The following is a 13,117-nucleotide window of genomic DNA, read 5'->3' on the forward strand; positions in this document are numbered from 1 at the left end:
GAGATCGGATGCCATCTTGTGTGGTGTAGCAGAGAGTACGGGGTTGAGGGGTGGGTTTGTTTCTGGCTGATCACACTAAGCTGATCCCATGGGGATGGCCGTATTAGCTTCGTGTTCTGCAGGGTCTATGTGGTCCCCTGATCTAGTAGATCTAATAGCTAGCAGCCCAGATTCTCCATCAGTGCCCCGCCTGGGTGCCATGTTGTGTAGTGGGGCAGAGAATACAGATTTCAAGGGACAGCCCAAATGGGCTCTTTTCTAGCTCATCACCCTGAGCTGAGCCCACAGAGAAAGCAGTGCCAGCCTCACATCTTGCAGGGTCTGAGTGGTCCCCAGATTTGACGGCTGACAGCCCTGGATCTATGTCAGTGCCCTACGGGGTGTTATCTTGTACAGAGGGGCAAGGGCTCAAGAGTAGGTGGAACAGTGGTAAACTGCACATGTGCAAAATCAGTAGTGCTCAGATGCCATTTTCACAGGACCAGGCACTGTTAGACTGAAGGAAGGACAACTGAGCTGCCTAACAGCTAAGCTCGGAACAAAAACACTCCTCAGAAAAAACAGTTCTGTTGCAGCACACTACAGACTCCACCCAAAATAACTCCAGGTGGCACTTAAACTTAATGGCCAACATGTGTCAAGAAGATCAGTGCCACTGACAAGCCAGTTATTTAGGACAGCTGGTGTCATCCAATCCAGTACACTGATTGAACATAAAAATCGACTTGTAGACCTGTAATCTTTGAAACCTGCACTAAGGAGAAGAGTCTGCCAATAAGAATTGCAATGACAAAAGCTAAGAGACAGAGACACAGTGAATGTTACTGAAGACTTCTCCGAAGAAGAAGAAAAAACAACTCTGTGAAAAAAATGTGCAAAGGAAATGAATAGATATTTTTAAAAGAACAGATTCAAATGCTTAACAGACATGTGAAAAGATGCTTAGGCTCCCTAGCCATCAGGGAGATACAAATAAAAACCACACTGAGGTAAAACCTAATTCCAATAAGGTTGACCTATACTCAGAACTCTATTGACAACACCTGCTGGCATCAATGTGGGGAGAAAGGTACTCTACTTCACTGTTGATGGGAATGCAGGCTAGTACAACCACTTTGGAAATCAGTATTGAGAGTACTTAGAGAATTGCAGATAAACCTGCCATATGACCCAGCTATCCTGTTCCTAGGAATACCCAAAGGAAATGAAACCTTCATATGAGAAGGGGATATGTAATCCTATATTTATAGCAGCGCAATCTACAATAGCAAAGACATAAAAACAATCCAGATGCCCATCCAGAGAGGAGTGGTTAAAGAAACTGTGGTACATTTGCTCCATGGAATATTATTTGACCAATAAAAAGAATGAAATTATACCATTTGTAAACAAATGGTCCCAACTAGAGACCATTATGCTCAGTTAAGTAAGTCAATCCCAAAAGGACAAATACCATATGTTCTCTCTAATATAAGGAAATAACTGTGCAAATTTTAAGTTCAATAACCCTTTCCATATTGTTTTTGCCATATCCCATGTGCTTTGATGTTTTTGTTTTCATTTTCATCTCTTCCAAATGGTTTCTTTTCTCTTGTCGAATTCATTGCTGACTCGTGGATCACACAGTGGCATGATTTTACCCAAGAGGCTTTTCTGTTTTCTTTTCATCATCCATGCATTGGTGATTCAGTGTCACAGTTTTTTGACTCCATGGTGCTGCGTTTTTTTTCTTATTTTTTGCTTTAGTATTAACTTCATACCTGTTTTTGACCTTATTTTATGGGTTCTCATTTAAGGGAGTACAGTGATGGAGTAACAGAGACTATCTTATCCAGATGTGAAGATGCATTGCAACATGCATTCCTGCTTCCAAGCAAAAAATAGACTCCCAATGAACCTGTTGGACATGTCTAGACAATGGGGTGCTGGACGGTCTGACATTGTCTGTACCAGCAATGTTGGGGCACACTTAAATAACAGACTGATGGAATTATAATTCCTTATGACGGGCTATAGTATTGTAACAGTATGGGTTAAATCAGTCGGGGGTGGGAATTTGGGGGATCAAATCCCCGACTTTATAGAATTATAGCATAAAATTCAATATTTGGAATAAATATTAACAATAAAAGAAGTGATATATCAGGAAGTTAAATGCTTACTGCACTGCTGCTCACATTTCCCTTAAAATTCCCCGTTCTGCTGCCCTGAATAGTCATCCTGTAGCCAGAGCATAGTTAACTTATTTTTTTTTCTTGGTAAGACAACTGGTGCCTGATTCAGATTATTTAGGTAATGTTTTTACATGTTTCAGTTTTATAATTTCTGCAGAAATAGAGATTGCCAAACAAAATGATTCCTCACTAGTTTTATTCACTAACCAGCATTACTAACCACACACAAAGTAGAAAACAGCAAAGAAATCAACTGCTGCCTGAATTTTTGTAAGTTTTCGGATGTTAGGCACTCTGGTTCCTGACCTTGAAACTTTATTCACATTATAAACTTATAACAGAACATATTTGGATAGACTTCGGAGTTGATATTGTCCTTAATAAGACTCTACCATCATTTCACAAATGGCAATTTTGTTTTGCATATTTTATTCTGGGAATCAAAATGATTTTGTTAATTACTCATGGTACACCTACAGGAACAAAAGCGTGTTCATAACAAATATTCCAAAGACCAAGTGCCAGATCTTGTAGTCAACCCTTGGAAAAGCTCCATAAAATAACTGTGGGTATAAAAAACTAACTGTGACTAATGCAGGTATGGAGAAAAGTTGGGAGGAGGAAGTGTGTAGAACAAATGTTAATTGAAGAAATACATGGATTTCCAGTTGTCCCTGCATTTCATCTCTTCCCTCTCTTTAAACTTAGCAGATGAAATTTTACCATGTCAAGAAGTGTCTGAGGCCAATCAGGAACTGTGCCACCCAGATACAGACCTCTGTAGATTTGATTCTACAGAAGGATCGAGAGGTAAGTTTTAGGCCGAGGTGTCCACTTTGCTGGTGTATAGGCGCTTCTCGAGAGTCAGAGACTTCCACATGGAGGAGCACTTGCCAATCTTTGTTGACATTAAGGTTCTAGCTTTGGCTGGAGTGCTAATGGAAGTCTATGGTTCATTTAAAATGGAAAAATATGGTATATGCATGTTTGTAAATATATACTTGCAATATTTACATACATTGTGAGGATGGGAATGGCCAAATTTTTTAACTTAGCAAATCTATGTGCATTCCTTTTGCTTTTCTGTATTATTTTAAGTATTGACAAACAAAAGAGGGCTTGACATAAAAATAAACTTTGAGAAATGATTAGAAAAATAAATAGAAGATGAAAAAACAAAATGCATTATATAAGGTGATATCTTAAAAAACAATTAAAGAGCATGTTGGAATCATAGGCAGGGTTTCTCTTTTAAAATATTGTTATGATTAGTAGTAGTTAAGATTTGTATTAATTTTTCCAAAGATTTATTTTTGTTACTTGAAAGGCAGATTTATAGAGAGAAGAAGAACCAGGGAGAGAAAGATTTTCCATTTGGTTCATACCTCAAATTGTCACAATGGCTGGAGCTGAGCTGATCTGCAGCCAGAAGCCAGATACATAGTGTACCATGATACCATGTTGTAGGGGTTCATCCCTCCCATTTGCTTCTTCCTCCCATTTCCCCTGGCTATTATTCCAGTTTTCTATGAGCTTTGAAATATTTTTATTTTTAATATATTAAACATTTTAATATAAAAAAATTTAAATGTTTTTATTCATTTTGAGATAACATTTAAATTACAGCCTAAAAAGTTTTATGTGAGTAAAGTTTTATTATATTATTAAAATTTTCCCCCACATTATAGATTTACATGCGTAGGGGATCATCCTACCCCTCTCACTTCTTTCTCACCAAATGCCCTTCCTAATTATTTGTCACCAGCTATTACAATGATATTATCACTCATTTAACTGTTAACAGGCCTCATTTCACTGTTGGAGGCCTAACATTCTGGTATATAATTGTATCATCACATGACAAGTGTAGGAAAAGGAAGAACGTGCTTTGGGAACCTGACCTATGTGAGAGAGCTTGAAGAGGCTCCTGACTTTGGTCGGCTCTGCTACAGACTTATGGCCATTTGGAAGTAAATCTGTCGATGGAAGACATTTCTCCATGTTTGTCCTCTCTGTAAATTTGCCTTTCTAATGAAAATATACACATCTTTAAGAAAAAAAGTTGCAATCTTCATAATGGTAGGAGAAATAGTAGAACTTCTTTGTGCCAATGATTCTCATTGAGAGGATACACATTGTATTAACTGGCAAAGTTTTGAGGAATAGTTTCCACTGTGCTCTAAATCTTACTGCATCAAGATTTCCAGACAGCATCTGTGTGCATGTGTGTATATGTGTGTGCAGATTGCACTGTTAGTTGAGCATAACAGATATGTTGGGTGAACATCCATTGTTGGAGTTCATAGCAGTCTACCAAGACCTTTTTCTCCCATCTTCAGAGTGTCATGCCTGTGGATTTGAGTCTGATATGTGTGACTGGACATCAGAAGCATCTACTGATCATGCGTCCTGGATGCGGACAAGAGCAAGTGACATTCCCACATTAGAATCCGCACCTCAGCAGGATCACAGTGGCCATGATGAAGGTACTAGAGGAAAAGAATGTGCTGTATGTGTTAGCTTTAGAATTCTCCTTCATTGGAACAAGACACTAATGAACATACTGTAAATCTTTTGCTGAAATATATCTTAGTTCAGACACAGAATAGTTAATTTCCCCTCTCTCAGCTGCAGCCTTAATTATTATGACTTTTTGCTCTCATGACCTGTTAGGGCAGTTTCATGTAAAACTCACGGAAGTCTAAGATGCCTCGCTGAGTAAGGGTTCCTTCCAAGTTGTTTTTTTTTGTTGTTGTTTTGTTTTGTTTTGTTTTGTTTTGTTTTGTGGTCAGACTTGTCCACACCAAGTTTGTTTTAGGTTTTTTAGTTGAGGAACTGATGCCCACAGAGAACCGCACTCTTGGCTTTTGGCACTAGTAGAATGTGATACTCTGTGTCTTCTTGACTCTCTCCAATCCTGCAACAGTGGCTAACACCGTGACCTCAGTTCTCTAATGGTCTGTAAGAAGCTGTTAATTTTATTTGTCCAGATTTTCTATTAGTCTGAGGGACAAAGTAGTATAGTTCCCTATCCCAAGACTTTACCTTTTTCAGGAGAGTTAGACTGTTTCCTGCCTTTTGAAACATTAAAATTGGTCACAATCCATGCTGCCATAACCTGCTTATGATTTCAAACTCCATTCTTTGAGATGTTTTAACTTGTCTTAATCACTCCGGTTTTTAAAGTTTTCTTTGTGATTATTTGTACACCAGAGGCCAAGTGCAAAACTCACGGTGCTATTTTGATTAAAACCCATTTTTTTTTCCTAGGAAGTGAAAGTTTCTGTTAAATTTGTAGTCCATACTACAGTAGAATAGTTAATTTATGCAGGCATGAAGTATTTCACACTTTTTGAATAATGAAATTGTAAAAAAGCTGGGTTAGATGTGGAGCAGCTGGATCTCAGTATCACAGGTATCTTTACAGGTTTAACAGAGCTCTGGCACCTAGAAATAACTGTGCATCTCTGCACTCATCAACATTGGTACATGCAAGAACAGTGTAATAGTTTCTTGGAAGCGCTAAGTGTCAGATGAGTAAGAAAGTTGACAACGTTTTTGTGTAGTACAAAATCCATAAATGCAATTTATCATTCCATGTTATTTGATAATAGCATCTTAAATTGCTTTCAGATTTTAAATAAAATTTTGACATTTTAAATTTAAGTTTTAAATTGAAAAAATTTGTTGAAAATCCTGTAAAGGCTTTTCAAATAATAATTAAAGGACAAATTGTGGAAGAACAAAGAAGAATTTTTTTTTTCCCAAGGAGGAAAATGTTAATATTTTGGTAGGGAAAGAATTTTTGTATTTGTAGTTTTTTAAAAATGAAAGATAGTATCAAGGCTGTTATCAAAGGATTTCAAGAATTAGACATTTGAGAAATCACACATAAGAATGAAAGTAGTGTTTATGCTTGATATAACCATTTTAATATTTTTATATGTCTTAAAATATTTGTAATTCATTCTAGGGTTGGAAATTTTCAGAAATATAATTTTGTTCAGATATAAAGTAGATAAGTGCTTTCCTAAAAGATTTTTCTTTTGTTTTTCAGGTTACTATGTATATGTTGCGGCTAAGCATGGTTTTATTCTTAGCGAATTAGACAGCAGGGCTTATCTAAAGAGCACTGTGTACCACTGCTTGGGCAACAGCTGCCACTTTCAATTCCATTACTATATGGAAAACAGTATTTTGAGAGTAAGGTTGTATAATAATAAGGTAAGAAAAAATGTATAATAGTCTAATTTATTGAATAAATGAAATTTATATTCTTGATAGCCTGGCATTTCTACAAGCATTTTTCAGCTGTATGTGTGCTTTATGTATCTTCATTTTATTCACTATAGTTTTTTTTTTATTTATGTATTTTTAAATATTTAATTATTTACTTGAAGAGGCACAGTTAGAAAGATAATGAGAATGGGAAAGTGAGAAAGAGATCTTCTGCCAAATGATTGACTTCCAAAATGATTGCAGCTGCTGGGGACGGCCCAGGCTGAAGCCAGGAGCCAGGAACGTCTTCCATATTTCCCACCTGGGTTTAGGTGACCACGCTATTAGAGCATCCTCTGCTGCTTTCCTAGGCACACCATCAGGGAGCTGCATTGAATGAGAGCATCTGGGACTTAAGCTGGTGCCCATGTGGGTTCCCAGCATGGAAGCCAGTTACTTAACCTGTTGTATCACAGCATTGGCCCCATCAGTGTATTTTCATTTATTCATTCATTTATTTTTTAAAAGGTTGATTTCTTCTTTTTTTTAAGATTTATTTATTTTTATTTGAAAGGCAGATTTACACAGAGAAGATAGAGGAGAGAGAAGAAATAGAGACAGAGAAAGAGAGAGATTGATTGATTGATTGATTGATTGATTGATTTAGCTGGTTCAACTTCCCAAATGGCTACAATGGCTGAAGTTAGGTTGGTCCCAAGTGAAGAGCATGAAGCTTCTGGGTCTCCCATATGAGTGCAGGATTCCAGGGCTGTGGGCCATCCTATACTGATTTCCCTGACATGCTAGAACACAGATGGATCAGAAATGGAGCAGCTGGGACATGAGTTGGTTTCCATGTTAGCAGTTGAGCCATTGCACTGGCTCTTTGGTAAATTTTTAAAGGTTTGTAGTTATTGATGAAAAAACAGATTAAGCATTTGCTTAAAACCTGACACAGCAGGTGAGGTGACAGCTGCGATGATTATACTAGTACTACAACCAATTCGGGCGTTTTAACCTACTGTTAGTTGAAGAAAATCTGCACGTGGGAAAATACCAGACACGGGGAATTTCTATTGAGAATAATTTTTACTTATAGATGGGAATAAGGGAAAAGACAGCCATTTCTAAAGTGAAACAAATTCAGCAATAAGTGCAGGGATTCTGACAAAAGCAGAGGACAATACTAAAAGGATACAGGTTAGTTTTCTGGTCTCAGAATGCTTTGTTCAACTTTTTTTTTTTAAAGATTTATTCATTTTTATTACAAAGTCAGATATACAGAGAGGAGGAGAGACAGAGAGGAAGATCTCTTAGATTTCTTGGCCCTGATCATCATACAGCTAGATAATTAAGAGAGCATTTGAGTAAATGTGAGAGTAGAATTTGGGGAATGAGTCATGTCTTTTTCTTCATCGAAGGAAGAAGAAATACTTTGGACATACAACACATCAACTCACAGCAAATGGGTGAAAACAGATGTGTTAATACCAGATTATCTGAAGATATTTCAGGTATGAAAAGAAAAACATTTTTTAAATCTTAAGATTAGCTTTTACCTTTTAATAATGAATTTATCTTCTACCGCAAAATTTAGATGAAATTTTTTAAGGATGGAAGGTAATATATCTAAGGAAAGTGATTGGCCATTTCTTTTCTCCTTCATACTCCCCCTCTTCAGGTCCAGTTGCCCTGAGTGTTGCAATCATTGTGTGTCACTGTTAGAGCTTACTCATTCTCTGGATTCTCTGTCCCAGCACTCTCCAGCACCATGCACCACACCTAGGAAGCATAGTATATTATGAAGCTGATACATAGTACTGATGTTGAAATTCAATGGGTTATTTACAAATGAATGCAGTAATTCATGCTTTTATAATGTTCTGGTAACTCCCTACATATTAGGGTATGTTTGAAACATCTACGAATTACTTAGTGGAATGCGGTCTTAAAAAAAAATAACTCATTGTAGCTAACGTATGGATCCAATGTTCATCAACTGATGGCAGAATGAACACACTGGTATATACACAGAATACTAAACAATAAAAAAATATGGTTCTATCTTTTTAAAAATAATGGATGTAATTGGAGATCATTATGGTTAGTGAAACAAGCCTCTCCAAAGAGAAAGTATCATATGATTTCTCTGGTTTATAGTAATTAATACACATTGTATATTAGTTAAAGTTATAAAAATGTGTATAAAAAACATTGACATCTTGTTATTTAACTGTTTTGATAGCCCTTATATATAGTCTTAAGGAACAATGGTTTTTCTACTTACTACTTGAATCCTTTATTTTGTGGAGGGTTAAGTCTGTGATTATAAAGTAAATTGAAAGTATGCCATTATAAAAGTATAAAGAAAAATACGGAGGAGGGAAGCTAAGAAGCAGGAATAACATAGTGTTGAAAGTATCACTATGCTGTTAAAACTGCATACAATGAAATACATGAAATTTGATCACCTTATGTAAATGACAATAGTTTGAAAAAATAGCAGGGTTTTATGTTGCATGTTGAGTTGCGTATTGATTTGTGTATAATGTGACGTTGATTGGATGAAAGAACTTCAAAAAGTTCATTTAAGGTCCACCTTAAATTTGTTGAGGAAATTTTAATTTTATTTTTTGGGCAGAGAGGGAGAAGAAACAGAGTGCTTCCATTTGCAGTTTTTACTCATCAACTTCTGGGAGCTTGGAACTCAACCGAAGCCTCCTGTGTGGGTAGCTAGGACCCAAAACTTGAGTCATTACCCGTTGCCTTTCAAGGTTTGCATTAGCAGGGAGTTGGGACAGAAGCATGGCCAAATGTGACCCAGTCCCTCCAGTATGGGATGTAGCACTTTAATTACTGCACTGAAGAACCATATCACATAATCTATTTTTGTTCTGTATTTTATTTAGACAATTAAAAACAGATGTTTTCAGGCAGGCACAATTAAAAAAAAGAAAGAGACTGTTTTATCATGCATTTTATCATTTCTTCTTTGCAACCAAGGAGCGGGGGAAAAAGTATTTGCCCTTAGTTTACAAAACTAGGCCAATACATATTTTTCTTTATGTAATAACATATATAATAAAAACAATCTCACTGTAAATAAGAGAAATTGGATGGTGGCTTGCACATTTAAGAAGACAACTCTGAGATTTAACCATTGGTGAAACCAAGTTCATTGTTCAGCACTCAAGCTAATTCACATTTCCTTGGTTTTTGCCTAAAGCAGAGAGTAACTCAGAAAGGCAGTTTTCTCTGCTACTGATTTTTGTGCATTTATTGTACCTGGCAACAATCTGGCAGTCAGGAATTCTGGAGCCCGCTAAGCCGTCTCTAGTGGTAAAGAGAGGGGAAGACAGAGAGTGATGAGATCAGAGGAGAGTAAGAATGGGAGGTCCTGCCTGGGGATGACTCACTCTGTCCACACTGTGTATGTATTCTTTGAAACCTCTCCATATTTATCAAACCGCAGTTATCTCTTTATGATCATACCACATTTATATATTTTCCAGGTATTAGAAAAGGACCCCAGATATACTGAAGTGTAATGTCAAAAGATTTGAGTCTTGTATATTTTGACTCTTGGCGTTTTGTAACAATATTTGGTAACTAACTTAACAAAGTTGAGGCTGATTTTGTAGTCTGTTGAGTTATATTTTTTACATAAAGTTTATGGACTAATACCTATGTTTGTAACCTCTGAAAGGGTGTTTGATTTTTTTTTATAAATTATAGATTAAAGTTTGTTTTGTCATATGATTCAAGGTGAAGTATAAATAAAATTAATTTTAAAGTTACTTTATGTTTCCTCATGCAGAGTAGATGAAATTAGATTTTAAATAAGGAGACTTTTGAGATCTAAGCTTAGTTACATTGTTAAGCTTACAGTATTATTTATAAATATCTGATTCACTGCTATGAAAATGAACAGGAATAGGTCTAAAATATTTTTAAAGATTTATTTATTTGATTTGAAAAGCACATTTTTAAAAAGTGGGGGTGGGCAGAGAACAAGAACTTCCATTCATTGGTTCACTGCCCAATTGGCCTCAATGTCCAGAACTGAGATGATCTGAAGCTGGGAGCCAGGAGCTTCTTCCAGGTCTCCCACCAGGGTGTAGAGTCCCACGGCTCTATCTGCTGCTTTCCTAGGCCACAAGCAGGGATCTGGATGAGAAGTGGAGCAGACGAATCGTGAACCTGTGCCCATAAAGGATGCCTGCACTTAGAGATGGAGGATTAGCCAATTGAGCCATTGTGCTGGCTCCCGACATTGTTTTACATTTGTAGAAAAATGTGTGGTAGTTCCCCTTGCTAATCTTGTATCCCTTCAGAGGAGTTAGCAACTCAATTGAAGAAAAAAATATTTTTGGCACTTCTGATTAGAGAAGCTGCTCTTTTAGACAAATTTATTTTTAAATATATAGTCTTTTACTTCTTGTTTTTTCTTATAGTCTTTATATTTGCCTGTTAACAGCCCTTCATTCACTAAGACACAGATTTGAGTATTTGACAAAAATAAGACTCAGTGAGAGTTCTTGGATAAGTAATGACAATACTTTACTTTAAAATGAAAGAAAGAGAACTGTAAAGATGCTGAGCAAATAACACATGTGTCATCAAGAACATTTGGGTGGTCATGTCGGGAGAGGGCTGTATTTATTGTTTGATCCCGAGGCCTTGGTAAAGCTAATGTGTCAAATTATCCTAAAATGTGGGTCAGGTTTATCAGATAAGAACTTTGTTTTTAGTTGCAGTGGGTTGCTTTTTTAAAGTTTTTTAAAAAAATTTCTAATATTTGTTTTAAAGATTTTTTTTTTATCTAAGAGATTAAAAACTCACAGTGTGATTTTTCACAATTTTCCTGAAGATTACTTTTGAAGGGATAATTCTGAGCCAGAGAAGTTTTATTGGGCTGGATCAGCTCTGGGTCTACGGCTGTGAAGAGGCCTCCTCCCAGAATCTTTGCTCATCTGATGAATTCACTTGTGCAAGTGGCCAATGCACTGCCCAGGATTTAATGTGCAACTCTCAACAGAACTACTCTGACACAACTGAAGATCCAGCAACTCTGTGTAAGTGAAATGGTAGCTTACTTGTTGCCCTCTACTTTGTACTTGTTACACTTCAGATAGCCTTTGCTTAGGTTAAAGTTAGTATCTGGGAAATAAAGAAAATGTACAATTTCAATCTGAAACTATTCACATGGTCCTTCCCGGGACTTGGTGTCCATTTAATATTTAGGTACTTGTTGCTAAGAATGCAAAATTTCTCTATTTGGTTGTGTTTATCTGTGTTGCATATACATGGGTGCATTTGCGTGTGCTTTGGTTCCAGGGGAGTGGATGGCAGAGGCTCCTTTTGACCACCTCTTTGAAGGCAGATCTTACTGATAGTTAACACATAATAGAAGTATGTTCTTTTTCTTTAAATTATTTTTTTTGGAAACGATGGGGAGTATGTAGGAAGGACTCCCTTTACCTCCATGGCAGTCACTCTGGCTCTGGATATCACTTTAGCCACCCTTAGTATTCAGGAGGGCAAAAAAGATCAATGTTTTATTTTCAGGTCTTTGTTGAAGCGTCTTTGATAAGCATGATGACAACAGATACTGTTGTAGCTCAAGCCTGGTAATATGTGAATGAAATAATTTGATAACCTACATAATGGTTTACATATTAAGGAGTTTGGCAACTAGGATATTTGTGTGTGTTTAGAAACAGTGATTTCTGACAAAATGAATTAATTTTCTGTATCACAAGCAAGTGGCTGTTTAAGACATATTTAAGGTTGATGTTATTTGCTGCATATTTTATTCTAGTGAGGTATTTTGTTGAGAGGGAAAATATTACAAGATGAATGTCAGTTTTAATGAAAAGCTATTTCTACAACATGTTCATATTGATAAGTATTTTATTAAGAGCAGAGAAGAAAGACACAGAGAAGAAGAATTATGAAAGCAAAGGGGAAAATCCCGTCCTAACCTGTTTACAAACAGACCAATGACTTCCTCAAAATCTAATTTTAAACCAGTGAATTGCCAACCTGGGTAATCTCATTGGTGTTTCAGAAGGCTCTCTTTCATTCAAAAGGCAAATATGAGGATAATTTATTCCTTCTAATGTGAGAATGACAAATTTTCTCCTGCACTATCATTTTTTTTTATACAGACAATTTGGTTCATTTCTCAATGGGAAGTCTTTCTGACAGTTTCTATTACTGCTGATGTTGAAATGTTATTCATAGTTCCTATAACTGAAAGGACTTTATTCTCTTCAGTTTCTGGATGTGATTTTGAAGCAAACAGCTGTGGCTGGTTTGAAGTAGTTGGTGGTGACCAGTTTGACTGGATCTGGGGCTCCCAAAGTGAACTTTCTGCTGATTTTAAGCATCAGGCCCCACCTCAGGATCATACCCACAACACAGCTGAAGGTAAGAAGCCAGGAGACATTCTAAGTGCTTTGAAATACTATTTCTTTGGGGCAAAAGCAAAACAAAAGTAATTGGAATTCTCAGGATAACAGACATAATTCTAGATAAGTCATCTATGTGTAATGATTGTGTTGTGTGCAGTATGGATGAAGAATATATTTATTTTTGACTGAATTAACTAAAGTAACCCATTGTTTGGGCATCATTTAGACACAGATGTAAGTAAGTTTTACTTTCAGTCACTTTTATTGATTTTATTTAATTATTACTTTGTCTTACCTTTGGATTTGAAA

General features: G+C 36.4%; 1 protein-coding gene across 1 annotated transcript in view; it reads left to right on the forward strand.

Annotated features, from left to right (window-relative positions):
* The window catches only part of MALRD1 (MAM and LDL receptor class A domain containing 1), a 143,888-nt gene that overhangs the window by 18,155 nt on the left and 112,616 nt on the right, over positions 1–13,117 (forward strand). The window contains exons 6-11 of the mRNA XM_040968290.1: positions 2,886–2,984; positions 4,514–4,660; positions 6,232–6,398; positions 7,814–7,906; positions 11,263–11,467; positions 12,639–12,824. Coding sequence (XP_040824224.1) covers positions 2,886–2,984; positions 4,514–4,660; positions 6,232–6,398; positions 7,814–7,906; positions 11,263–11,467; positions 12,639–12,824 — 897 coding nt within the window. The remainder of the gene's footprint in view (positions 1–2,885; positions 2,985–4,513; positions 4,661–6,231; positions 6,399–7,813; positions 7,907–11,262; positions 11,468–12,638; positions 12,825–13,117) is intronic.

Source organism: Ochotona curzoniae, unplaced genomic scaffold, assembly GCF_017591425.1.
Source record: "Ochotona curzoniae isolate NIBS_2020 unplaced genomic scaffold, NIBS_Ocur_1.0 scaffold_4683, whole genome shotgun sequence".
In the NCBI taxonomy this organism is placed as follows: domain Eukaryota; kingdom Metazoa; phylum Chordata; class Mammalia; order Lagomorpha; family Ochotonidae; genus Ochotona; species Ochotona curzoniae.